The sequence below is a fragment of the Mobula birostris genome, chromosome 5, assembly GCF_030028105.1.
Source record: "Mobula birostris isolate sMobBir1 chromosome 5, sMobBir1.hap1, whole genome shotgun sequence".
NCBI lineage: Eukaryota > Metazoa > Chordata > Chondrichthyes > Myliobatiformes > Myliobatidae > Mobula > Mobula birostris.
In genome coordinates, this window is record NC_092374.1 from 27,048,590 (window position 1) to 27,076,494 (window position 27,905).

Here is a 27,905-nt window from a genome sequence, read left to right on the forward strand (position 1 = left end):
AATTGCAGGGTAGAGAGCAAGAAGAACAAATTGTGTTTTTTTTTGGTTTTATGAATCATGTTAAGCGGGCAAGGAACAATGAGAAGCCAGAAAGACCAAGGGAGGGAATTTTGTAGATTTGGATCTGAAAGATGGAAAGGTGAAAAAAAACTAATTTAGAGATGCACCAGGTGCCTAAATTGCTGGCTTGTAGGGATTTTGTAGGGCTGGAAGAGCTTCCATGGATGGATAAACTAAGGTAGTGCTTGAAAGCAAAGTCGGTGAGCTCCAAAATTGTCTTGCTGGAAACTACTGTTCGTTACTGACCTGGGGCAATTAGCTGAGGAGGATTTGGTGCAGGTTTAGTGTGCAAACAGTGAGCTCCTACAAATTATAATGTGGAACAGGCAATTACCTGAATGCATTTTGCGTGGTAGCTTTGTATGCAGATATGGCTGGCAGACTTTTGTAAACTGGCCAGAAGGTATTAGAGTATTCAAATTTAGAGTTGATATGAGGTAAGAGTTACAGCTTTCTCATATCCTACAACATCAATCCCTGCACAGTCTCCACAGTACTTCCACGGTGAGGTAGTGTTGGTGTCAAAGCATGTTACATTTGTGGAAGCAGGTGATCTTGGTGATAGAATGAGTTTGTAATCAGAAGCTTTATGTCAGCTCAGATAGGGCACCAAGGCTTAAAAGGTTCGATTCAGTTTTGGACAATTTACAGGGAGAAAATGAGTCAGTGGCTAGGAGGACAAATAGATAATGTTAAAGAAGCTTCAGAATCTTTGGTATGGTAAGTGGAATATTTGAGTAAAAACAACGAACTGAATACAAATCTTTAACAAATTATATGTAAGGGGGTTTTGGCTTTTATGTTACCGCGGAGGCTAATTAATATGGCGTCTTTGTTATGTTAATCTGGGGAATGCGGCTTTGTTGTGTTAAATGCTGAGAAAGTTTGCGCTAACAGTTTCTTTTTGCTTTAGTGTGTGATAAGAGAGCATGCTATTAACCAATTAGGATAGTTGTTATGGTTTTGGTGTATTGAAGATACTGTATGTGCGGGGGTTTTGGGGCAGAAGGCGGGAGAGCGAGACAGAGGATGGACGAGGTGCTGTGAGTCTGCTAACGGGGTCGGACCCCGAGCGGGACATTTGGTGAGGAGACGGAGACGGACTCGTGTGGAGCGTCTGTTCGACCACCGTCGTTTGTCCCAGGCGGCCGGTCGAGGTGGTCCGAGGGGGTCGCAGGGTGAAGAAGAAGGTCCTTGAGCTCCAACGGTTTTTGTGCACGAAGAGATTGAACTTTGATAAGTGTGGCGCCTTTTATTTTCCTTTTATATTTTATTCTCTTTTAATTATATAGTTCCAGTAATGTCTATAAACTGTAAATCATTTAATTGTATCTGGTGTATTGTCTGTTATTTGGGCGGGGTGGGGTACCTGACACAGCATCCACACAAACTATTACCCAGTTTGCCGGGGCCGAGGCTGTTTCCCTAGACAACAGCGAGCCGAGCGACCCTGAGGGTGGCCGGGGGGCCTACATATAAATAACAGGCAAGTGGATAATTAACAGTAATATAAACCCCATGCAGATATTAACAATAGTTTTTATAAAGCACTCAGTAGAAATGGACTAAGGAGCAGCCTATTGGGACCTTCCCGCCTGCCCCACCATTCCACAGGATGAGGAGAAACATCAACTTCAAGTTCAAGTTTAAGTTTATTGTCATTCAGCCATACACATGTATACTGCTAAATAAAACTACGTTCCTCCAGACCAAGGTGCACAACACAGTACGTATGACTCACGCACAACACATAAGTAGTATTACCACAAATAAATGAGCATATACTAAGGTGCATCTGTGATACAAGTTAAGTCAAGTCAAGTCAAGTCACTTTTTATTGTCATTTCGACCATAACTGCTGGTATAGTACTCAGTAAAAATGAGACAACGTTTTTCAAGACCACAGTGCTACATTGAAACAACACAAAAACTACACTAGACTACAGACCTACCGAGGACTGCATAAAGTGCACAAAACAGTGCAGGCACTACAATAAATAATAATAAATAATAAACAAGACAATAGGCACAGTAGAGGGCCGTAGGTTGGTGTCAGTTCAGGCTCTGGGTATTGAGGAGTCTGATGGCTTGGGGGAAGAAACTGTTACATAGTCTGGTCGTGCGAGCTCGAATGCTTCAGTGCCTTTTACCATATAGCAGGAGGGAGAAGAGTTTGTATGAGGGGTGCGTGGGGTCCTTCATAATGCTGTTTGCTTTACGGATGCAGCGTGTGGTGTAAATGGTGGGAAGAGAGACCCCGATGAGCTTATAATTTCAGGACCATGGTGCTACGTGAAACAATACAAAAACTGCACTGAACTACGTAAAACAACACAAAAACTACACTAGACTGCAGACCTACCCAGGACTGAACAATACAATACTACTGGTGCTTCATATGTGATGAGACCTGGGTGATGGCAGGGAGTTCATTAATCTCATGGCCTGGTGTTTCCCATGCCAACAGACCTTGGCCTAATCGATACCTTGGTACATCCTGCCTGATGTTAGGCAGTCAAAGGGATTGTTGCATGGTTGGGAGGGATCATCGACAGTGTTAAGGGTCCTGTGTATAGATACTCTGATAAATATCTCTGATGGGTGGAAGAAAATACCCAATGATCCTCTCAGCAGTTCTCGCAATCTTTTGTAGGGACTTGTAGTCAAATCTCTTGCAATTCTCGTACCAGACGGTCAAGACACGTTCAATGGTGCTTCTGTAAAAATTAGTGTTTGCTTTAGTGCATGGGAGGTTCATCACATTCAGGGCCTCCTCGAAGTTGCATGCTATAGTGTCTTGGATATATCACCTGCCCTTCATCATGGCTACGTCCAAATCCATAAACTCCAGCTCAGTTCCATTGTCCTGTCTGACCACTCTATGTGGCTAACTTAAGTAACCTCCCAGGTACAACTGCACCGAAAATCAACCTCAAGTAGCCACTTGTTAAATATTTTAGAAAGCCGTTTGAAATGATGATTACAAAGTGACTAGGTCTCCAACACCCACTACCCCCAGCCGGAAGGTAGCTTGACTTTTCTTCCCTTGATCTTTGCAGGCTACAGGACTTTGGGCCCTTCAACACCTGACAGCAGTTTGAGTATGACCTGGTCTTTTATAGGGCAGAAAGAATCTGCAATAAATTCTGGCCTTACCAGCAAACTACCGTATTCTGTAAATTAATATATTGTATATTTAAAAAATGATAGATTTTGCCTTGATTTGCAGAACAAGAATGCTGAATCTAGTTTTCTTTTAACCTCATTGATTATAGTACCAACACAATCCAGCTGTTCTTATTTTGAAGATAAAGATGAGCATTATTTGCAGTGAAATGGGTCATTTGTGCCAATGACCAACATGGTCCAAGGGTGTGTTAGGGCCAGCCCGTAACTGTTATTAGACTTCCAGCACCAATAAAACATGGCCACAGCTTACTAATACTAGCCTGTGCATGGAATTTCCAGAAGGCATTCGATAAGGCACTGCATAAAAGACTTATCCGTAAGGTAAGGATGCATAGAGTTGGGGTGATATATTAGCATGGATAAAGGATTGGTAAACTAATAGAAAGCAAAGAGTTGGGATACATGGGTGTTACTCTAGTTGGAAATCAGTGGTGAGTGGTGTAACTGTTCATGATGTACATTAACAATCTGGAAGGGGGAACGAGTCTAGTGTATATAAGTTTGCTGATGATACTAAATTGAGTGGAAAAGCAAATTGTGTGGAAGATATGGAGAGTCTGCAGAGTGATACGGATAGGTTAAGTGAGTGGGCGAAGGTCTGGCAGAAGGAATACAATGTTGGTAAATGTGAGGTCATTGACTTTGGAAGGAAACATGGAAGAGCAGATTATTATTTAAATGGTAAAAAAAAATTGCAGCATGCTGCTGTGCAGAGGGACTTGGGAGTGCTTGTACATGAATCACAAAAGGTTGGCTTGCAGGTGCAGCAGGCTGTCGAGAAGGCAAATGGAATGTTGGCCTTCATTGCTAGAAGGATTGAATTTAACAGCACGGAGGTTATGCTGCAACTGTATAGGGTACTGATGAGGCCGCACCTGGAGAACTGCATGCAGTTAGAAACATAGAACATAGGAAACCTACAGCGCAATACAGGGCCTTCGGCCCACAAAGCTGTGCCGAACACGTCCTTACCTGAGAAATTACCCAGGGTTACCCACAGCTGTCTATTTTTCTGAGCTCCGTATATCTGTCCAGGAGTCTCTTAAAATCCCCTATCATATCTGCCTCCACCACCGTCGCTGGCAGCCCATTCCACGCAGTCACCACTTTCTGTGTAAAAAACTTACCCCTGAAATCTCCGCTGTACCTACTTCCATGTACCTTAAAATTGTGCCCTCTTGTGCTAGCCATTTCAGCCCTGGGAAAAAGCCTCTGACTATCCACAGTTCTGGTCTTCTTACTGGAGGATGGATTTACTGGCTTGGAGGCAGTGTAGAGGAGGTTCACCAGGTTGATTCCAGAGATGAGATTGGCTTGCCTGGGACTATACTGGCTGGAATTCAGAAGAATGAGAGAGAGGAAACATATAATACTATGAAAGGGATAAATAAGATAGAGGGAGGAAAGTTGTTTCCACTGATAGTTGAGACAGAACAAGGGGAAATAGCCTCAAGATTCAGGGGAGTAGATTTAGGATGGAGATGAGGAGGAACTGCTTTTCCCAGAGAGTGGTGAATCTGTGGAATTCTCTGCCCAATGAAGCAGTGGTGACTACATCAGTAATTATACTTAAGACAAGGTTGGATAGATTTTTGCATTGTAGGGGAGTTAAGGGTTATGGGGAAAAGGCAGGTAGGTGAAGATGAATCCATGGCCAGATCAGCCATAATCTTATTGAATGGTGAAGCAGGTTTGATAGGCCAGGTGGCCTACTCCTATTTCACAATGAGCACCTGGAGGAAATACACTTGGTCATAAGGAGAACATACAAACTCCTTCCAGACTGCAGTGGGAAATGAACCCTCATATTCCAATCAGTGGTGCTGTCAGGCATTATCCTAACAACTGCGATGCCATGTTACCCTGGGCATCATTTTGACATTGGCATTAGAATAAAATGAGTTACAGTCAGATTAATCAGTTCAGTGAAAATGGGGGAAAACAATGACCTAAGACTGGAAGGAACAGGTCCTTGAAACTAAGGGGAAACTTTGACAACTGAAATAAGGTAAAACACCACACCTTTGTCACAGAGACCATAGCACAAACTAAAAGATCAAAATTTACCATCTCAGTCTCAGAAACGTATCAGTGAAAGCACTGAATATGAAAATTAGGGAGCTTTTTGGTTTGAATGGACTTTTTACCTTCAGTTCTTATGTTTCATACTTTTTAATAGGTCACCCTTTAACCTTAATAGAAAAAGTGTCTCACCATTCTAACCTCTACATCACTCCTTCAATTCTTTGTTAGGCTGCACTTGCTTTTCCTATGGAAATGTCCCAGAAAAAAAGGAAAATATTAACTTTCCAAATGAGAATTTATTAACTGGAAGGCATTTTTCATTTCATTGTTCAAACTCAGATCAACCCCACCTGAGTTTGAATGTATTTTTTTTGCATAAGATACCAGCTTTCCTCCGAACTAGGTTGGGTTGAATTTGCAGTCATGGTGTTCCAGAAATGTGACCCATCACTATCTCCTTTCTCCGGCTGTCTTTATGAAGCAGTCCACCACCATGCTGCAGGGTGACAAAATGGAATCCCGGCGAGGTTTGCTAGATCAGATTTTGACTGGCTGCTCCCGTGATAATGACACAAATGTCATTGATTGCTTACACAGAGAAAGACTTCATGCTTCCATTTGCCAAAATATGCATTGCTTTGCCATTTGCACAAGCGAGTGATTTAAGTGGCAATCAGGCTATTAACAGATTTCTATTCTCAATTTAATTCTAAAACGCCTGTGCTCAATTGAATCCATGCCTAAATTGACCATTGGAATCCTACTTGCATTGTACATTCTCAGCTGAACCTTCATTAACCCTCTGAGATAGAGAATCCATAATAATTGCAGCCCTTTGTACAAAGAAGTAGTTCCTCTTCTCAGTTTTTTCCTGAGACTTTATCTTATCGAAGAAAAGAATTTCTCAGCAGTTGCTTTGTCAACCTTTCTCTAAATCTTGTATGTCTCATGTTGATTTGACATTTTCTTAATCACCGGTGAGTATGGGCAAGTGTTCTTCAGTTGCACTGTGTAAAGTCTTGAGCTAACACATTGGTTTAGCCCAACTTTAGTACAAGTTTTCATCGTGGTAATGGAGAACAGAAATCCATTAACAGCCTGATTGCCACTTAAATTGCTCGCTTGTGGACATGGCAAATCAATGCACATTTTGGCACTTAAGCAGGTGCCCTCTCCTAACCAGCCCTCTTCAGTGACCAGCCAAATGCTCATCTTATTTTCCATCAAGTGAATATCAACTTCCATCTTGAAGGAAACAGATCGACTGTTTCTGCCATCCTTGCAAGCATTGAATTCAAGATAGTAGCCACTCACAAGTTTCCCCTCACATTTGCCTTGTACCTTGTGCAGAGTATTTTCAATCTGTCTCTCCTGACCATTCTATCATTTTGCTAGTGGATAATGTCTGCACTTATTTATAAAAAAAGGAACTCGGAGATACAGGACTATTGCAGGAGAGTGATGCTGAGGCAAAAGATCAGTCTTGATCTCAATGAATAGCAATGCAGTCGTAAGGGGCCAAATAGCCTACTGCTGCTTTGACTTTTCATTCTCTTCTTTATGATCATCCTTTTTAGCCTGAATAAATCATTCATGATTTTCAAAGTTCAAAGTAAAGTTATTACCAAATTAATGTGTTATTTTCTTTCAAGCAGTCACTGTGGAACAAAGAAATACAATAGAATCAATAAAAAAACTTCACACAAGGACTGACAACAACCAATGTGGAAAAGAAGGCAAACTATGCAAATAAAAAACAAATAATAATAATAATAATATCTAATATTATTGATAAATGCAGAAAATGCCAAGAGAAACCAGAAACAATCTAACAAATTACAGGATCCTGCTGCAGTTTAACTCAATCTGATTACTTACACAGACACAATCAAGTGGCAAACATCATTCACCAAAATCTTACTATAAAATACAAACTCATAAAAGACACCATACCTGACTATAAATATAAGCCTGATTCAGTTTTAGAGCCAGAGTCTTACAATTTGTATTACAACCAATCTATATACAGATAGGACAATCCATAATAACCATCAGGATACAATATTACAGGATCAACAAGCAAGGCAGCTTACTTAATAGATATAGCCATTTCAAACACACATAATGTATAGAAATCAATAAGTGAAAAACACCAGAAAAATGCTGAATTAAAAGAGAACTTTGAAAGACTATGGGGTATACATTGTCCCAGTAGTAACATCTATAACTGTGTCATTGCGAAGTCACTACACAATAGCACTGAGCAATTCGGTCTGTACGGCAATATTTATGTAAAACTCCAGCAAGCCACAGCACTAAACACCACTAATATAGTCTGAAGGATACTAGCAATTGGGAAATGAGCATGCTTGGCTATGTCGCTACCTCAGATTTTACCAGTCTGAGCTGAGAAAACAAACAAATAAGTAAATAAGTAATACAGTCGTCCTTCACTGATCTGACTACCTGTAATCCAGTTCCTTCGATAATCCGGCGCTGATTATGCTTAATGTGATCCTTCTGTAATTCGGCATTTTCACTAATCCGGCACTCCTCAGGTCCCAATTGTGCCGGATGAGTGATGGTCGACCTGTACTGAGAACATGAGTTGCAGAGTCCTTGAAAGTGAGTCTGTAGGTTGTGGAATCAGTTAAGTGTTGAGGTGAGTGAAGTTATCCATGCTGGTTCAGGAGCCTGACGGTTGAAGGGTAATAAATATTCCTGAACCTCATAGTCCAGGACCTAAACCTATACCTCCTACCCAATAGCAGCAGTGAGAAGAGAGTATGGCCTGGATGGTGAGGCTTCTTGATAATGGATGTTGCTCTCTGTAGCAGCTTTGTCTAATCTCTCAGTTTTCCTAGCTGCAAGTAAAACCAACCCACCCTTTCCAACTAAACCAATGGTTGAAATTCCTCATTCCCGGAACCATTTGAGTGATCTTTTCTCCACCTTCTAGGACTTTAATATTCTTGCAACCGTAACAAAAAACAATTTCCCTCGGGATCAATGAAGTATGACAATGACTAAAGCATGGCAACCAAGATTGAACACAACATCCCAGATTCACTATTTTGTAGGGATGCTACGTACACTCCCTTGATTTGGACTCTACCCCCTGTTAATAAATCTTCGTCTTCCATATGCTGAACTAACCACTCTAGCAAAACGTCCTTGCACTTTTAATTACATGCAAATGCTGTTAGTATGTGCATGTCCTTCACCACACTGGCTTTTCTTTCTAGCAGAATTTATCACTTTGAATATTGAAATTTCAAATGCCACTCTATTAAAATAGTGAGGTTGTGTTCATGAGTTTACAGACCATTCAGACATCTGATGTGGAAGGGAAATAACTGATCCTAAACACTGAGTGCCTTCAGACTCCTGTACTTCATCCCTGATGACATTAATGAGAAGAGGGCATTTGGTGGTGAGGGTCCTTAATGATGGATGCCACTTTCCTGAGGCACCACCATTTGAAAATGTTGGTGTTGCTAGCTGAGCCTACAATGCTCTGCAACATTTTTCATTCCTGTGCATTGGAGCCTCCACACCAGAAGGTGATGCAAGATATAAAAATACTTGGCTGTACTTCTGCAGAAATGTGCTAGAGTATTTGGTGACATACCATATCTCCTCAAACCCGTAACAATGTATTGCTACTGATGTGCGTAGTTCGTGATTGTATCATATGTGGGGATCTAAGAGATATTAATGTCCAGGAACTAGAAGCTGTTCACTTTTCCACTGCTGACCCCTCAGTCAGTACTGGAGTTTGTTCCCTCAACTTACCCGTTCTGATATTCCCATTCATTGGAAATATTCGGCCAGAAAGGGACGAATAGTAACCACAATCCCAATCAGTTTAATAGTCTCAATAGGTGAACTGGAAAAAATAATTTTAATTAAGCTGCAGGTGTTGGAAATCTGAAACAAAAACAGAAAATGTTGGAATTACTCAGAGTGAAACCAGGCTGTTCATGTTGAGGATTAGCAGAAAGTTCCAGAACATCCTATCTCCTGGTTTCTTTTTGCAGTGGCATCCAAGCAGACATGATTGACAGTAAAGCATTGGAGTAATGGAATGGAATGGTCAGGAGCCTATCAGTCGGAAGCAACCTTGTATAAAATATTCAGACTTTAGTCAAATGAAGTGCTCTTCTGTGGAATGTTCCCTACTCACATCATTATATAGTATGCTTCTTCAGCTGAACGCACACTTTGCATGTGTATCTTGAGACTGACTGGTGTCAGTCTGGCTGGCCAATTAAAAAATGCTCTAAGGTTAATGACTGGTTTGAAAGCTTTGGTGCTCTGCATTGGCTGTGAAAGTTTGTTGTTCTGTGGTGTGCAGAGTAGACATGAAAGAAGCTATTTCCCCAAGCTGAATATCATTGTGATAGAAAATTTAAATACTGCAGGAAAGCGTGCACTGAAGTGGCACGTGCGGTTGACTATTGTGAGTTTCTCAGTAGACAGCCTCATATACAGACTACCTCAGAGTCCTGCTTGTTCTCAGCTTGGTATACAACAAGAACAACTGCCCACATTAAAGAAACAAGTAAGGGTCCAGTCCATCACGGGTAAAGCCCTCCCCACCATTGAGCACATCTTTACGAAATACTGTTATTGGCGATAGCTTCAGTTCCTGCACAGTGGCACAGCCAGTGAAGCTGCTGCCTCATAGCTCCAGTGTCCCAGGTTCGAGCTTGACCTGTCATGCCAGATGTGTGGAGTTTGCACGCTCTGCCTTTCACCACGCGGTTTTCCACCAGATGCCCCAGTTTACTCACACGTTCCAACACACGTGCCATCAGACTGATTCATTCATGCCGATACAATTGTATTTCTATGTTATATTGACTGTCCTGTTGTACATACTATTTATTATAAATTACTATAAATTGCAGATTGCACATAAAGACGGAGACTTAACGTATAGACTTTTACTCCTCATGTATACGAAGGATGTAAGTAATAAAGTAAATTCAATTCAAGACGTACAATTTAGTTAGTGTTGGGTGGTAGGGTGGAGATACGTCTCTACCAAAGGAGGGGCAAGGCGCTCCTTCCCTCCACTAGCCTGCAGGTCACCCTTGCGCGAGGTGTAGCACCTGCTTAGCCCCCCTCACCCCCAATTAGGATCACATGAAGCCATGGGAGCAGGTGGATGGTCGTATGAGCAGCCGGTGCATATCGCAAGTCCTGGTAACATGACCACTGATGTCAGACAGACAATATCTGAAGAGTATTGATAATGGCTGGGGTCACCTGTCTTGTAAAAACACTGCCCAGAAGAAGACGATGGCAAACCACCTCTGTAGAAAAAATTTGCCAAGAGCAGTCACGGTCAATGGACCGTGAATGCCTACGTCACGTGACACGGCACAGAATGGTGATGATGATGATGAAATTGTAATCGGTTGGCGTTAGTTGTATCTGTGATGTAGATGAAAGGTAAAATCTGGGAAGTAGTTGATGGGAACGTGGGAAGAGTAGAACATGTCAATGATGAATAAGTGTAAAATGGGAGGGGAGTTGATTGTCAGAGATTGGAGAGGTTAGCTTTATTTGTCACATGTGCATCAAAACATCGAAAACATATATAGTGAAACGCACGATTTTCATCAAATCAACTAGGATTGTGCTGCAGCAGCCCACAAGTATCACCACGTTTCTGGTGCCACCACAGCATGTCAAAACTCACTAACCCTAAACTTACGTTTTTGGAATGTGGGAGGAAACAGGAGCAGCCAGAGGAAAGCCTCATGGTCGGCTAGAAAGTACAGAGTCCTTCCTGACAGCGGCAGAAATCAAACCCCGACAGGTGATCTCCGGTGTTGTAAAGTGATATGCTAACCACTATGCTGCTGTACTGGCCCACAGTAAAGTACCTGGAGGACTCAGCACATGATTCTGAATCTACCTTCCATTCCAGAGATGGCCAGTTTCATCTCCTGCAAAAATTGGGAAGATACAACTGCTCCTTTCCCCATGTGGGTAGCACTGACTTATGGCCATTCCCTGTAACTTTATTGAATGGAAATGAAATACTTGGGGCCGAGTGGCCTACTCCTGCTTCTGTTCCTTATGCTCTCAGAAGCAAATACGTTGGTGTCAGTCAGAATGTGTGAGTTGTCAGGAGAGTTGGCAGTCCATGCAAAACATTGAGATATAGGAATGTGTCGTGGAATGCATCTTTACAACAAAGAAACAAGGCCTTTGATCTACTTGCAGTGACAATTATCCAACCTACACTAATCATACTTCCCTGCATTAAGTCCACATCACACTATATCTTCCCGTTCAGACACCTATACAAATGTCTCTTGAATGTTATTATTGCTCCTTCCTCCGGCTTCTCCTGGAGGCTCATTCCAGAGACCAACTACATCTGTGTGAAAAACTTACCTCTTTATACTTCCTCTCTCTTATTACTTGTTTAAGCTCATCACCCCTACTGGGGCATAGGCCACCAATAGCAGCTTGCCAGAGTCTTCTAATTTGGGCCAGTCTTTCAAGTTGTCCCCAGGTGTAGCCCATCTTCGAAGATCCTTCCTCTCCCAGGGATGAGGTCACTGGGGCGTTTCTTGATGTTCCTGCAGCTCTGGGTTTTGACGGGATGGCGTTTCTAGCCCCATGCCCAACCCTCCTCCTTTCACAGTTAGACTTGAGACAGTCCATGGCAGAGTTTTAAAGCTATGGCCTCCCCTTAATTTTACATACCTGTCATCACTTTGCCACCTCCATTTCAAGGCAAACAGACTTGATGCAAATATCTAATCAGCTAATCATGTGGCAGCAACTCAATGTATAACAGCATACAGACATGGTCAAGAGGTTCAGTTCCTCAGACCAAACAGAAGTAATGTGATCTAAGAGGCTTTAACTTTGGTATGTTTGTTGGTGCCAGATGGGGTGATTTGAGTATTTCAGAAACTGCTGATTTCCTGGGATTTTCATGCACAACAGTTTCTAGAATTTGCAGAGAATGGTGCAGAAAGCAAAAGACACATCCTGTGAGCAGCAGTTCTGTGAGGAAAAATACCTTATTAATGAGAGAGGTTAGGGGAGAATATCCAGACTGTTTCAACCTGACAGGAAGGCAACAGTATCTCAAGTAATCACACTTTACAACAGTGGTACGCAGAAGCGCAACTTTGAACGCACAATACGTTGTATCTTGAAGTGGATGGGCTACAGCAGCAGAAGTCCACGAACATACACTCAGTGACCACTTCATTAGGTAAAGGAGGTAGCTAATAAATTGACCACTGAGTGTATATCCTGTTGTAACATTAGGCAATCTCCACTGTCCCAGCATCAACAAGCGTTAGTTGTATGTGTTGACTGATAGAGATCGCTGTGAAATAAGTATTGAGAGTAAAGACACATGAACCTTGTGGTGCAGTTGATAAGTTGTCATTGAACATCCTGCACCATGTCTAGGTTCAACGAGCTAGACTCTTGGAATTATTCTCCATGGCTCTTTGGAGCAGGTGTTAAAGGGCCTTCATCTCCATTCTGTTACCTCCAGTCAGATCTCCAGTTGAGCTTGCAAAGACCTTGGAGCTGGTTTCGTGTCAGATTGTGTTAACTCTCACTGCCTGACATATTTGGTCTGTTTGTGACACCGCTGCTCTGACCACTATGCAGCTTCTCTCCTTTAAGAGGTGCACGCAAACCCTTAGGGCAGCACAGTCTTGCTTTAGCTGGGGCTAGCAAGTTGTGTTATTGAGGCCCCCCTGCTGATACCTGGTGACGTGTAAATCCAATCAGCGGTGCGACTAGCACTGGCTGCGTGGAAAAGGCCTTTTAATGAGCAGGCCTGCAGAAAGTTGGCATGGCGCCGGCCTCACAATCAGTGGACGTGGGTCAGTCACGCATCAAGATTCCTGCACTCGGCAGTCCAATGCAGCCCCCACTGGTTCTATGTTGCTCTACTCTTTATGCAATCCTGGGTGCAATTAAAATTCACATCAGTAGGAAAGAAAGCTAGAGACAGGTGAAAGGATTGTTAGAGTGATGGTATTCTAGTCTTCATGGTGCACAGAATACCACAATGACCCCCAAATGTTCTTAGCAAAAGACACTTTCTTTTTGGAAACACTTACTCTTCCATAATTAAATGTCAGCCGGATGTCGAGGATTCTGTGAGCTTGTATCACATGTTGATTCATCTTCCAGTGTGACACATACAAAATGCTGAAGGAACTCAGCAGGTCAGGCAGCATCTATGGAAAAGGAATAAACAGTCGGCGTTTCAGACTGAGACCCTTCATCAGGACTCCATGTGTTACTCTGGCTTTTTGCATCTGCAGAATCTCTTGTATTCATGTTCATTTTCTGGATCGCGGAGTGTAAAATCAGAATCAACAGTGGGTGACAAAATATGCACCCACACACTAGCAACGTGCAATGCCATGAGATCAGCTTCAAAATCAATGTCTCTCTCTCTCCATGGTTTCCTCCCACTTAAGTACTTGGCAATGATCCAGCACAGAGGAGATGGACCCTGTAAAGGAGTGCATTGTATGCAACCTGGCTTTTTACATTTATCATCATTGACTGAAACACTGCGGTACTCTCTACGGGAAGCACGTTTTGTTCTACATTCCCTTTGTCTGAGTGACATTCAGGTTATAACTGACAACCATTCGGCATTTGTCGAATTTAGTAGATTACTAGAAATCACTGTTACATGACCTGTGTCAAAAGCTTTACCTAGTTATTCATTAACCTCTCTGGTTTAATACACAATAAATTCAGTCTCACTGTGGCGTGACTTTATGAATAATTTCTAAATGGTTCAGGGCACTAAATTTGATTGCGATGAAGCATTCTAATTGGTGGAGACAGTGGCAACTCAAAGGGCATGTTATTTTATTTACAGCCGATGAAGGGTTGCTGTGTTGTACAGGCCATCGGGCATTCCTGGCATACCACTTGTCTAATTTTTAACATTTATTGTAGATATTTATAACCGAGTGCAGATTCCAGCTCGCCAGGAATGCAGAAACAAATAATAATTCTCTGCAGAGCATGGTGCAGTAAAGAAAATATCGCCCTGTGAGAGTGGTTGAGGAATTGCATTAAAGGAGTGTTCTTGCAGAATTCTCCAGAATAACAGCCTTGCAGTGAGCACTCCTGTTCCTTTCGAGCTTTCTTTCCCTGTGAAGTTCATTTCCTGCTAAAGATCTCTAAAAAGACGCGGAGAGCAGGAAGGAAAACAAGGGAGCCCAAAGGATTGCATTGTCTGTAGCTTGTAGTGGAAAGTCTGCAGGTTTTGGCAAGTAACACACACAAAATGCTGGAGGAACTCAGCAGGTCAGGCAGCGTCTATGGAGAGGAATAAAGAGTCAATGTTTTGGACTGAGATCCTTCCACAGGATTTCAGCTCCAAACATCGACTCGTTATTCCTCTCCGTAGACACTGCCTGACCTGAGTCCCTTCAGCATTTTTAGTGTGTGGTACTCTGAATTTACAACATCTGCAGAATCTCTTGTGTTGTCAGTTTTGACAATCAGAGGTTCACCACTTCACGAGAACTCTGAAGTCATGTTAGTGGGATGATGGATTGTGGGGTTTGTTGGGATTAGGATATCAGTAAATAAGAGTACATCTGGAAGAAGGTATGTCCACATTGTTGAAAAATTCTCATGGGATACTTTAAAATTAGCTGCAGGAGACCTTTGAGATACTGTTTTGCTTGTTGCAAGTTCCACCATCCAATGAAGATTCCCTGTAAATACTTGTTCCCATAGTATTTTGAATTTCAGAGACTAAATAAGAATCAAATTTGCAAAGGTCCAAAGAGGAAAGGTGTTAACCCAGCTGGTGAAAATGGTAGGCAGGCAGTCAGTGGAAATTTTTGGTGTTTCACAATTACGGATTTTTCAGGAGTAAAAAGGAGCCTGAAGTCTGAAATTAAATCAGAAAACGTTGGAAACACTTAGCTACCGGTATTCGGGAAGTGCCTGGAGAAAGTGAAACAAAATTAATGCTTTGTATTGAAATAGGAGCAGTAACAGGCCGTATGACACCTCATCGCGAGCAGAGCTTATCTTCTGCCTTTGGGTCATTTTCCAGCACTATTTCAATTTCCCTTAATACCTAAAAATCTCTCAGTCACTCTTTTGAATAAACAGAATTATAGAGCTTCTAAAACTCTCCAGGCCCTCTGTGTGAAATAACCTACCTCCTGAGGTAGGTTCTTTACACAGAGAGCGGTGCGTGCGTGAAACGCCCTGCTAGTAGTAGTGGTAGATGCGGATACAATAGGGTCATTTAAGAAACTCTTAGAGTAGGCACATGGATGATAGAAAAATGGAGGGCTGTGTAGAAGGGAAGGGTTATATTGATCTTAAACTAGGTTAAAAGGTCAGCACATCATTGTGGGCTGAAGGGCCTGTACTGTGCTGTAATGTCCTACGTTCTGTGTTCGAATACAGCGATTTGGCCTGATTGTGCAGTTTTATATGAGCTACATTGATGCCTTGCAGCCTGCATCTCCTCACTATGTCGGGGTGGCAGAGAGAGAGTTGCTGCCTCTCAGCTCCTGTGAGCTGGGCTCAGGCCTGATCTGCAGAGTAGTTTGCATGTTCTTTGTGTGGCAGTTTCCTCTGGTTTCTTCTCCTGTTCCAGGGACGTGTGGCTTGGTGGATTAACTACCTCCTGTAAGTTGCCTTAAAGTGTAGGTGAGTGGTAGAATCTGGGGCAAGTTGATGGGAGTAAAAATGAAATGGATGCTTGAAAGGCCTGCACAGAGTTGGTGGGCTGCAGTGCCTGTATCCATGCTATAGAACTCTCAGCACAGGTTCCTTTTCTTCTGTTTAATTTCCCTCAGTCGTTCATCATAGGCTCTTGATTAGTCAGGACATCAAAAGGTATTTGGAGAAGGCAGGGGAGTGGGGATGACTGGAAGAATTGGATCAGCCCATGATTGAATGGTGGAGCAGAGTTGATGGGCCAAATGGCCTACTTCTGCTCCTGTACTTATGGTCTTATCAAAAGATAAACATTTAACGAAAAGGGAAATGGAATGACATGTTGATCTACACATACTATCCGAAAATTGTGTGACCTTATGCTGTATGGTTTCACAGCTCTTGTTTTGCTCCTAAAATGAACAGGCACTTGGCATCGTCATTCATAATTCCACATCCATGCAGTTAGTGAACTCCCTGTAAAGCTGTTGCAAATGTGAGAAGGAATAATGATTTGCAGTGCATAGACTTCTGTGATGTAACACACATCAAAGTTGCTGGTGAAAGCAGCAGGCTAGGCAGCATCTATAGGAAGAGGTACAGTTGACATTTCGGGCCGAGATCCGAAACGTCGACTGTACCTCTTCCTATAGATGCTGCATGGCCTGCTGCATTCACTGGCAACTTTGATGTACGTTGCTTGAATTTCCAGCATCTGCAGAATTCCTCGTGTTTATGACTTCTGTGACGTGATTGTTTGTCTGGAGTCAGGGTAATATATTTACAGTACTGTGCAAATGCCTGAGGCACATATATATATATATATATAGCTAGGATGTCTAAGACTTTTGCACAGTACTGTAGTAGTTTTACATTGCTGCTGCCAGAAATAAAAAAATTCATGACATCTGTTAAGTGATGATAAACCTGATTCTAATATGGGTCTCTATTGTGGAGTGAGAAGGGGAAGGGAGAGGGGAAGGGAGAGGGGAAGGGAGAGGGGAAGGGAGAGGGGAAGGGAGAGGGGAAGGGAGAGGGGAAGGGAGAGGGGAAGGGAGAGGGGAAGGGAGAGGGGAAGGGAGAGGGGAAGGGAGAGGGGAAGGGAGAGGGGAAGGGAGAGGGGAAGGGAGAGGGGAAGGGAGAGGGGAAGGGAGAGGGGAAGGGAGAGGGGAAGGGAGAGGGGAAGGGAGAGGGGAAGGGAGAGGGGAAGGGAGAGGGGAAGGGAGAGGGGAAGGGAGAGGGGAAGGGAGAGGGGAAGGGAGAGGGGAAGGGAGAGGGGAAGGGAGAGGGGAAGGGAGAGGGGAAGGGAGAGGGGAAGGGAGAGGGGAAGGGAGAGGGGAGCACTAGAGAGGCATTCTGTAATGATCAATAAACTAATTGTTTGGAAGCAAATGACCTTGCCTGGTATCTCAGGCTTGGGTGTGTCTGCACCCGTAGCAAGCTCGCCCGTGGCACTCCTCTGCCACCTGCCCCATACCCCTCCTGTGGTACTCCACCTTCGCTCCCGCCAGATTTGCAAGCTTGCTCCCTGCTTCACGTTGACAAATACAGTACTGTGCAAAAGTCTTAGGCACCCTAGCTGTATATATTGGTGCCTTAGTACTTTGGTACAGAACCGTACACGTAACAAAAACAAGACAAAAGACAAACTCAAGGTAAAGAGATATGGAGATATTGGTATAAATATTATAGGTTTTTAAAAAATCTCTTTTAAATCATGCAAGTGTGGTATCTGAAAAAACAGATTTTTGTTACCATGTTAGAGTCTAATTTTCCTTTTTTGGTCCTTATCTGCCTCTATCTCCAGCTTCCACTGTCTCCTGGCTTGATCCTTGTATTCTAAGGCTGTGTCTTCTGGTCCTGGACTCTCCTACTGCTGAAAGCATCCTCTCAGTATTCACTTTATCAAGGCCTTTCAATATTTGATGTGTTTGAATGAGATTCCACCCCCCCCCCATTATTCTAAACACCAGCTAGTTCAAATCCAGAGCCATCAAACTTTCCTCATACATTAACCCTGTCAACCTACTCCCAATCGACTCCCTTACCATGGGAAAAAGACTGACCATCCGTCTCACCTTTGCCCATCTTTATAAAACTCTAAGAGGTCACCCCATAGACCCCCACACTCCATGAAAATCAATCTCAGCCTCCTGAAATTTTGGGATAAGACCCTTCATCAATCCTGATGCAGGGTCTCAACCTGAGAATGTTGACCATTCCCTCTGTCACCAGAGCACATTGCGTGTCCAATGAGTACCTCCAGCAGTCTGTTACTTCTTGCTGCAGGTTCCAGCATATGCAGTTTCCTGTGTCTTCAGCTGCCCAATCTCTTCTCTTCTATTCCCATCAACACACCTCAGATTTAACAACAGGCTAGGGGGCAACTTAGCCAATTAGCTCCCCAAACCTGCACATCTTTAGGATGCTGGAGGAAACCATGTTACATAGGGGGAAATCTCAAAACAAGCAAGCTCCACACAGACAGTGCCCGAGATCAGGACTGAGCCTGGGTCAGAGGTGCTGTGAGGCAGAGGCTTTAGCAGCTGTGTCACTATAAGAAATCCTATGCAATAAACCCTGGGGCTTGGTTTGTTTCTTAATGGCCTCACTAAGAAAGCTCACCAGCAACTCTACTTCCCCCAGAGGCTATGGATAGTTGCCATGTCCTCATTGACTCTTACCAATTTTTAATTGATGCACCAAAGAAAGATTTCCATCTGCACCTGGTTCCATCTGCCCATCTTCTGTTTCTTCTCCTGGATCTACCTATCGCCTGCCAGCTCCTGCCTCATCCATCCTTCTCACCTCTTTCAACTCGCTGTTTCCCCTCTGCACTCTCCATCCTGATGCAGTCCTGTCCTGCTACACTGAAAATCCCTTTACCTACTGAGTTCCTCCAGCAATTCATATTTTTACAGTAAGGGTTGTGTTCGTGGGCATGTGAAAGTGAACAAGTTGTGTGGCAACACACACAAAATGGTGGAGGAACTCAGCAGGCCAGGCAGCATCTAGGAAAAGAGTACAGTCGACATTTCAGGCCGAAACCCTTCAGAGGAGTAGATTTTAAAAGTGGGGGGAGGGGAGAGAGAGAGAAACACAATGTGATGGGTGAAACCTGAAGGGAGAGGGGATGAAGTAAAGAGCTGGGAAGTAAATTGGTGAAAGAGACAGAAGACTATGGAAGAAAGAAAAGGGGAGAGGAGCACCAGAGGGAGGTGGTAGGTGGACAAGGAGATAAAATGAGAGAGGGAAAAGCGGAAGGGAAATGGTGAAGTGGGGGGTGGTGTGGAATACCGTAAGTTCGAGAAATCGATGTTCATACTATCAGGTTGGAGGCTACCCAAACGGAATATAAGGTGTTGTTCCTCCAACCTGAGTGTGGCCTTATCACGCCATGGGTAGACATATCAGATTGGCAATAAGAAGTGGAATTAAAATGGGTATCCACCGGGAGATCCTGCTTTTTCAAGCGGACGGAACATAAGTGCTTGGCAATGCAGTCTCCCAATCTACATCAGGTCTCACCATACACAGTATATGACCCCCAACAGACTCACAGGTGAAGTGTCGCCTCACCTGGAAGGACTGCTTAGGGCCCTGAATGGTAGTGAGGGAGGAGGTGTAGAGGCAGGTGTAGCACTTAATCTGCTTGCAAGGATAAGTGCCAGGAGGGAGATTGGTGGGGAGGGACGAATGCACAAGGGAGTCGCGTAGGGAGCAATACCTGTGGAAAGCAGAAAGTGGGTGGGGGGAGGCGGAAGATCTGCTTGGTGGTGGGATCCCTTTGGAGATGGTGGAAGTTTCGGAGAATTATGTGCTGGATGCGGAGGCTGGTGGGGTGGTAGGTGAGGAGAAGGGGAACCTATCCCTTTGTAGTGTGACGGGGGAATGGGGTAAGAGCAATGGTATAAGCAGGGAAGCAGATTACTCTGAGGGCCAGCATGGACTCCATGGAGCAAGTAGTTTCCTTTTATATAGTTAGCAAATATGATGTTGTTGGGTCTGTGCCATTATTGGAATTGAACAGCAGCTAAACACAGCTAGTCCTGAAACTTAACTGTACGAGGATTGGAGAAGAGTGATAAATTAATGACACACACATCTTTGCATGAATAAATAAAAAAAATCCCTTTCTGAATTCTTTTCTGCGTTCCTCCTACATGGTCTGAATTGCTCAAAGATGCTTTCTTTGAAATGGCTATATAGAATACTGCACTTGGGGAATGTTAATATAAAGCATTGCGAAAGACTTGAGAATTTTTTTGCTCATGTGACTTAAGTTATTAGAGTGAAGTAACATTAGAGCAAACAATTTTTATCAGTCAACACCCATAACTAACCATTATGTTTTTTTGTGTCTGTTTCAGATTTACCAAACCCTTGACATTTGCAGATTGTGTAGGGGATGAGCTGCCTTTGGGTTGGGAGGATGCCTACGACCCACAGATTGGTATCTTTTACATTGACCACATCAACAGTAAGTGCTTCATGCAAAGCTGTGGTTACATTTCAAATATCAAAGTTCAAACTAAATTTATTATCAAAGTATGCATGTGTTACCATATGCCAGCTTGAGATTCATTTTCTTGCAGGCATTTACAGGAAACAGCACAAAAGAATTTTATGAAAAACTATACCTAAACAGATCAGGACTGACAATCAACCAATGTGCAAATGAAGAAAGTCTGTGCAAATAAAAATGAGTACTGAGAACATGAGTTGTAAAAAGTCCTTGAAAGGAGGCTTTATGTTGTGGAATCAATTTAGACTAGTGGTGATTGAAATTATTCACACCAGTTTGAGAGCCTGATGGTTGTGTGGTAGTTACTGTTCCTGAACCTGGTTTGGTGGGACCTAAGGCTTCTGTACCCTGCCTGATGGTAGTAGCAAGATGGGAGAATGGCCTGGATGATGGGGGCCGTTGACAATGGATGCTGCTTTCTTGTGGCATGGCTTTATGTAAATGTAGTCAGTGCTGGAGAGGACTTGGCCTGTGATAGACTGGGCTGTATGCACCACTTTCCACAGCCTTTTTGTCTTTTTGTAACTGGGCATTCTGTTCCAATTAGCCTTCACTCGTTGTTGAAGAGTTTTCATTCTCTTAAGATATAATACTGAACATCTTTATCCATAAGGAATGTTACAGTGCAATAATGCAATTTTTAAAAATGAAGAAAGAAATGAACACTGTGCTGGTCCATCTGAGATGTGTTCAGTTAGAGGATATATACCTGAATGGATCAACCCATCTTTTTCTTTCCATTTCTGTTCTCTGGTGTTTGGAGTTTTAAAGATCACAGGTTTCTGTGATGTGATCCAATGAGTGTGTGAAGTTTCCTCCTTAACTTTACCATATTTAATCTTTTCTTCTCCAATGCTCATCTAATGAGCCCTCCTTTACATCCAAACTGTATAAGAATCTTCAATTCCCTTTTGCCCATTATAAGTCAACACCATATTCAACCAGACTGAACTGATTTTGCATTCTTTCCTCTTTTTGGGAGCGGATGCTTTCTGTGAGCCGCTCACTGCAAACACAATTCAAAACTGCATTCCTCTCAAAAGCATTTTGCAAGTTGTGGATTGGAAAAAAAACATAAATGGTTCTAATTTTAAAATTATTGCAATAATTTGCTACATGCCAATGCTTGTGAAATGCATAAGGTGCTGGGAACTCTGAGGGGCTATCTATACATATCGCTTTATTAAACTATCCTTTAAAAAAAGATCTATTGTGTGCAATATTCATCTGGTATCTTCAGTGCTGAGCTCAGTTCAATAAAATTCCTGCAAGTTGAGCTTTTTAACATGCATTTTCTCATAGAACATATTAAAAGCCTTATTCCCGCATGTGGTACCAGGTATGATTGTCAGCCAGCTTTGCTGAGCTGTATAAATTAGTGGGTGCTATTTTTCATTTTCTTCTACAAAAATAAGCTTGAAAATTATATTTACTTAAAGTGAGAAAGAGATATTGTTTTGATTTGCTTTGGGATCGAGGTGTCTTTTTAAATGGGTAAATTTATTTTTCATGTTGTTCAATCAGCTTGGCTGAGCAGTTGTTGAAATTCCAGTGTGACCAGATTGATTTGGATGTATTTCTGTAACTGCTGGCCAGTTCAGAAACTTGTTTAGTTGAAAGTGGAGTCATGCTCTTGGTAGACTGCCAGGGATTTTGCTGTCTATGTGGGTGGGCTGAAGAGACCAGTGTCTATGTTTCTGCCCACCTGCCTTTGGATTTGGGTTTCACAGGCAGCTCACAAGTACAGAGGTGTTTACCACAGTTCAGAATGACCAGCACAAGAGGCAGAAGCTTGTGCTTTTAACTAATTTGCTCTCCTACCACTCAGAAGGTGCAGGGGGCAGCAGGTGTATGGGAACATCTCCACCATCATGTACACACATCCTCCTTCATTGTCACGGGGTCAAAGTTTCAGAGCACCCTTCCCATCCACTTGAACTGGGAGAGCTCAAGTGTGTTTCTCAGGGTAATAAACAGTGGCATTGTTCTTGTTCCATAGTTACATCGAGCAATAAAAAGCATGATTTTGCCTTGTTTTTGTTGCAAAGAAGTAGATTATCTTGACTCCACACAAACTCTCACAGAAATCAATGCACTTCAACTTCTTATTACTTCTCACATCTGCAAGTTTTACAGGGAATTCACTGACTGCGTGGATAAGAAATTCTGAATGTTATCAAGTGCCTTTTTAAATAAAATTTAGGGTTAACTTTATACCAGAGCCGGAGAATTGACTAATTTTTAATTTTTCGTTAAATTTGTGTCAGTTCATTTTACCACAATGGCTGAAGAATATAATTACTTTTATCTCAACAAACATGGACAGTTTGTTTTAGTAATGTCCAATTAAGTGCTCTCATGGGGAAGTTAATGCTGGAGGCTCATATTTAAAAGAATCTGCACAGGGAATATTTGAGTTTATTTAACTGTGAAAACGACAGTCAACAAGGAGACTGGATAAATCCAGGTCTCAATAGTGACCTCAATAGTGATTACGTTTCAGTTGCATTAGCATGGTGGTTATGTTATGAGGCTTATATCAAAAGACTTGTGCTAGTTATCCAGAGATGTTCAAAATCTATGCTGTTAGCCATGGAATTTAAATGAAACGGCAATCTTAAAAAATGCTAGTTTCATTTATAAGCATTAATGGGAGGAGAGGAGGATTATAAAGAAAATGATACATTAATGTACTTCAGGGAAGAAAATTTGCCATCATTACCTAGTCTAGCCTACATATGATTCCATACCCACCAATGTCATTAAGTCCTAATTGGGTAAAATTGGAGACATTCCAGGCTGGCAGGTATATGTCAAATATGGACAAATGTCCACATCCAGTAAATAATCTTTTCAAACAACAAAGAAAGCCAATGAACCATGTGTAAGCCTTTTCCAATTTCAGGAAGTACTTGCCTTGTAGTCAGTGAAACGGAGTCTCACTTGATTCTTGCTTTGGCCTGTATGAAAGATCAGAAGAATGAGGAGTTATCCACCTTGAGGTGTACGAGATTCTGATGAGGAATGTGACGTAGATGCTGACCAATTGTTTCCTGCAGCTGGACAGTTGAAAGGAAAAGGGTGGGACACTAGACTGAGGTGAGGACAAATATTTTAACCAAGAGGACAGTAAGTCTTTGGAATTCTGTACCTCAGAAGGCTGTGGATACTTGCCCTTGAAAATTGTCAAGGTTGAGATCAGTAGTTTTTGGACAACAAACAAATCAGGTGTGGAATTCGGCTTGGGATATAGAATCAGCTGTGATCTTATTGAAAGATGGGTGAGTCTCAAATGTCTGCTCCTGTGTTAATTTGTTTGATCTGATACAAAGTTTTGTAGAGGGATTTAATAATCGTTTGCATCAGGAAGCTTCCCGGATCCGAAAGCTGAAGGATGCACGGAGCAGCTTTTTTGAGAGGGTGCGTTTTTCAAACAATGGTCATTGTTTCCTTGCTGTGATCAGTCAGAATGTGTGTATGTAGCACTTTGATGGGGCAAGCGTGTACTTCATAATGAGGGACTGATTGATAGTGTTTCAAATTTAGTTCTGTGGTGTGCCAATCAAACAGTTCTTTTCTCCAAAAAAAACAGTCAGGAGTAAGAGGTTTAGAGGAGACGTGAGAGGGAACTTCTTAACCCAGAGAATGGTGAAGTACACTGCCTGAGAGGGTGCTGGAAGCAATATCACCAGCAGCATTTAAGAAGTGTCTACATGAGCATTTAAATTGTGCATGGGCCATGTTCTAGAACATGGGAGTGTACGGATTGGTACATGATGGTCAGTATGGACATTGTGGGTCGAATATACGTCTATGGCTCAGTGACTTTATAATGCTGGATGGAGAAAACCTTCTGGCAAGATGGTGAAGCATTTGGTCGCAGCAGTCTCTCCATATCCAACAAACGTTGCAAATGTTTGTCTTAAACATTTTTCTTGTGGTCACAAGTTCCTGTTCGACATTGGTAATGTAAAATACTGAAACTGGCAGTCACTGTTTTGGGGAAATTGAGAATCTTACAATTAAATGCCTGCCGTATTATCTGGTCGGGGAGTTTACTGTTGTGTTCATCACTGCTGTCTACTTCCCCTCTGAACGTGAATGCCAAGGACGCAGTGGGAGAACTTTACAGTACCATCAGCTCTCTACAAGATAAGCATCCAGACGGTCTCTTCATAATTGTGACACACTTCAATCATTTTAACCTGCAGGAGATTTTATCCAAATTCCACCAACGCGCCACCATGGCCACTCGGAGAGAAAAAAGACTGGACCATGTTTATACAAATAGGCGTGGTACTTTCAAAGCCATCCCACACCCGCATTTTGGGTTCTCTGACCACATCTCCATAAAGTTAATCCCAGCTTACTGACCACTGCTGAAAATGGAGAAACCAGTCAAGAGGACAATCACTGTCCGGCCTAATGAAGCAATCTCTATGCTTCAGGACTGTTCTGAATGGACCAACTGGCAGATGGTCAAGGAGGCCACTGCAATCGGAGTAGACACAGGTCTCAAGGAACATGTGTGATCTGTCATTAGCTACATCAGCAAGTGTGCAAACAATGTTGGTAACCAAAAACGATCATCCCACTGTCCAACCAGAAGTCCTGACTGAACACAGAGATGCGCTCCCTATTAAAAGCCTGGGAAGCTGCCTTCAGGTTGGGTGACAGAACAGCTCTCAGATCAGCCAGGGGAAATCTCATCGGAGGCATCAAGAGGGAAAAGGCCGCCTATGCACAAAAAATTCAGGGACAGCTGTTCGATAGCATATGTGGCTGGGCATCAAGGGCATTACTGGCTACTCAAGGGAAAAGAGCATCGACTGTACCAGTGACGCGTCACTCGCTGATGCTCCAAACAGCTCTTATGCATGTTTCAAAGCGTGCAACACAACGCTGGCCATGAAATCTGCCCCTCTCCCAGGTGAGCAGCCACGGTCTGTAACAGCAGCAGATGGGAGAAGGACTCTGCAGAGAGTCAACTCCTATAAGGCAGCCGGGCCACAAACATCCCAGGCCAAGTACTCAGAGAGTGTGCACACCAGCTCACTGGCATCTTCATGGACAACTTCAACAGTTCACTCATCCAGGCTGCTGTACCCACATGCTTCAAATCAGCCACCATCTTCCCTGTACCAAAGAACTCTACACCTTCAGAACTAAATCACCACTACCCAATGGCACTGACACCAATCACCATGAAGTGCTTTGAACTGCTGATAATGGCACATATTAAATCTCCATTCCTGCCACATTCGACACTCACCAATAACAGAATCGCTGCATGACAGATGCCATAGGAGCTGGCTTTGATATACCTAGAAAACAAGGGCACTTATGTCAGAATGCTGTTTCTGGATTTCAGTTCAACATTCAGCACCATTGTCTCACAGACCCTGGTGAACAAACTCTACTCCTCGGTCTAAATACTCCACTGCGCAACCGGCTGTTGGACTTCCTCACCAACAGACCTCAGATCGTCAGGGTGCACAACCGCTCCTCCCTCCCCATCGTGGTCAACACGGGTGCCCCCAGGGGTTGTGGGCTGAGCCCACTGCTGAACATTCTGCTCACGGCCGGACACCCGAGTAATCACATCGTCAGCTTCGCTGATGACACGACAGTGGCGGGGCTCATCACGAACAACGATAAGAAGGTCTACAGAGAGGAGGTGGAAGAGCCCAAGGCCTGGTGCCAGACAAATAATCTCTTCCTCAGTGAAAACAAGACGAAAGGGATGGTTATCGACTTCAGGAGTACTCGCGCCATTCACACCCCTCCCCTTTACATCTACTACAAGCAGTTTCAAACTCCTGGGAGTGCATATCATGCACAATCTCTCATGGTCCTAGAACACATCCTACTGAGACAAGAAAACATCCCAACACCAGTACTTTATGAGGAGGCTGAATGGAGCTGGACTATGCACATCTGTAGGCACATCATTCTACAAATGCCCAGTCGAAAGCATCCTGACAAGCTGCCTCACTGCATGGCACGGAAACTGCACTGCAGTGGACAGGGAGGCTCTGCAATGGGTAGTCAAAACTGCCCAACGCAACACTGGCATCAGCCTACCCGCTATTAGGGACACACAGTATATACAGAAAGGGGCCAGTAACATTATGAATGATTTCACCACCCTGCTCATGGAGTGTTTGTCCCACTCCCATCAGAGAGAAGCAATGTCGCATCCATGCCAAGACCACCAGACCGAAAAACAGTTGCTTTCCCCAAACAGTAAGACTGATCAACACCTCCACCCATGAATTGCACCACTACAGTTCGACCTTCACTAATCCGACTACCTGTAATCTGGTTCCTTCGATAATCTGGCACTGATTATGCTTAATGTGATCCTTCTGAAGTTCGGCATTTTCACTCATCCTCAGGCCTCAATGGTGCCAGATTAGTGAAGGTCGACTTGTACTATTATTGTCTTCTTTATCTTTTGTGGGTTATTTTGTGCTGCATTGGATCTGGAGTAAGAATTATTTTGTTCCCCTTACACCTGTGTAGAGGAAATGACATTAAATAGTCTTGAAGTTCGATTTATTGATTCATTGGTGAGCCCGATGGCGTGGGAGTTCCGTGGCCTTGGTTGTGGCACAGACTAGGCCCTCATGCCACTGCATCACCTGTTACGGCCACCTGGGGGAGGAGGCGCCAGAGGCAGCGTGAGCGAGAACAGAGGGTCAGTGAATACTCTGGAATCCACGCTGTGTTGGGGGCTGGCCTCTCCCTTCTGTGTTGCTCTCTAATGTTCGCTCCCGAAAAGACAAGCTGGATTGTCTACACTTGCGGCAGACCCTGAGTGGTATAAGCTGAGTTTGGCTTCACCTGCGGCTGAACTAGCACAAGATGAGGGTCCAGGGCATCATGGCTCCAGGACACCCAGGCATCGTCAATCTTCCTGCAGTGCTGCTCAGGGAATTACACTAATATGATCCTTTCTGACTGTATGTGCCATTGTAACTATATGTGCTGTGTGTGACTGTATCCACTGTGTGCGAGTGTATATGCTGTGTATGATTGGATATGCTGTGTGTGACTGTGTATGCTGTGTGTGACTGTATATGCAGTGTGTGATTGGATATGCTGTGTGTGACTGTGTATGCTGTGTGTGACTATACGCTGTGTGTGACTGTGTATGCTGTGTGTGACTATACGCAGTGTGTGACTGTATGTTCTGTGTGTGATTGGATATGCTGTGTGTGACTGTATACGCAGTGTGTGACTGTATGTACTGTTTGATTGGATATGCTGTGTGTGACTGTATACGCAGTGTGTGACTGTATGTACTGTGTGTGATTGGATATGCTGTGTGTGACTGTATACGCAGTGTGTGACTATGTACTGTGTGTGATTGGATATGCTGTGTGTGACTGTA

At 43.3% G+C, this 27,905-nt stretch overlaps 1 protein-coding gene across 1 annotated transcript in view; it reads left to right on the plus strand.

Moving 5' to 3' along the window:
* Nucleotides 1-27,905, plus strand: part of LOC140197574 (protein WWC2-like) — a 248,429-nt gene that overhangs the window by 93,502 nt on the left and 127,022 nt on the right. The window contains exon 2 of the mRNA XM_072257703.1: nucleotides 20,355-20,464. Coding sequence (XP_072113804.1) covers nucleotides 20,355-20,464 — 110 coding nt within the window. The remainder of the gene's footprint in view (nucleotides 1-20,354; nucleotides 20,465-27,905) is intronic.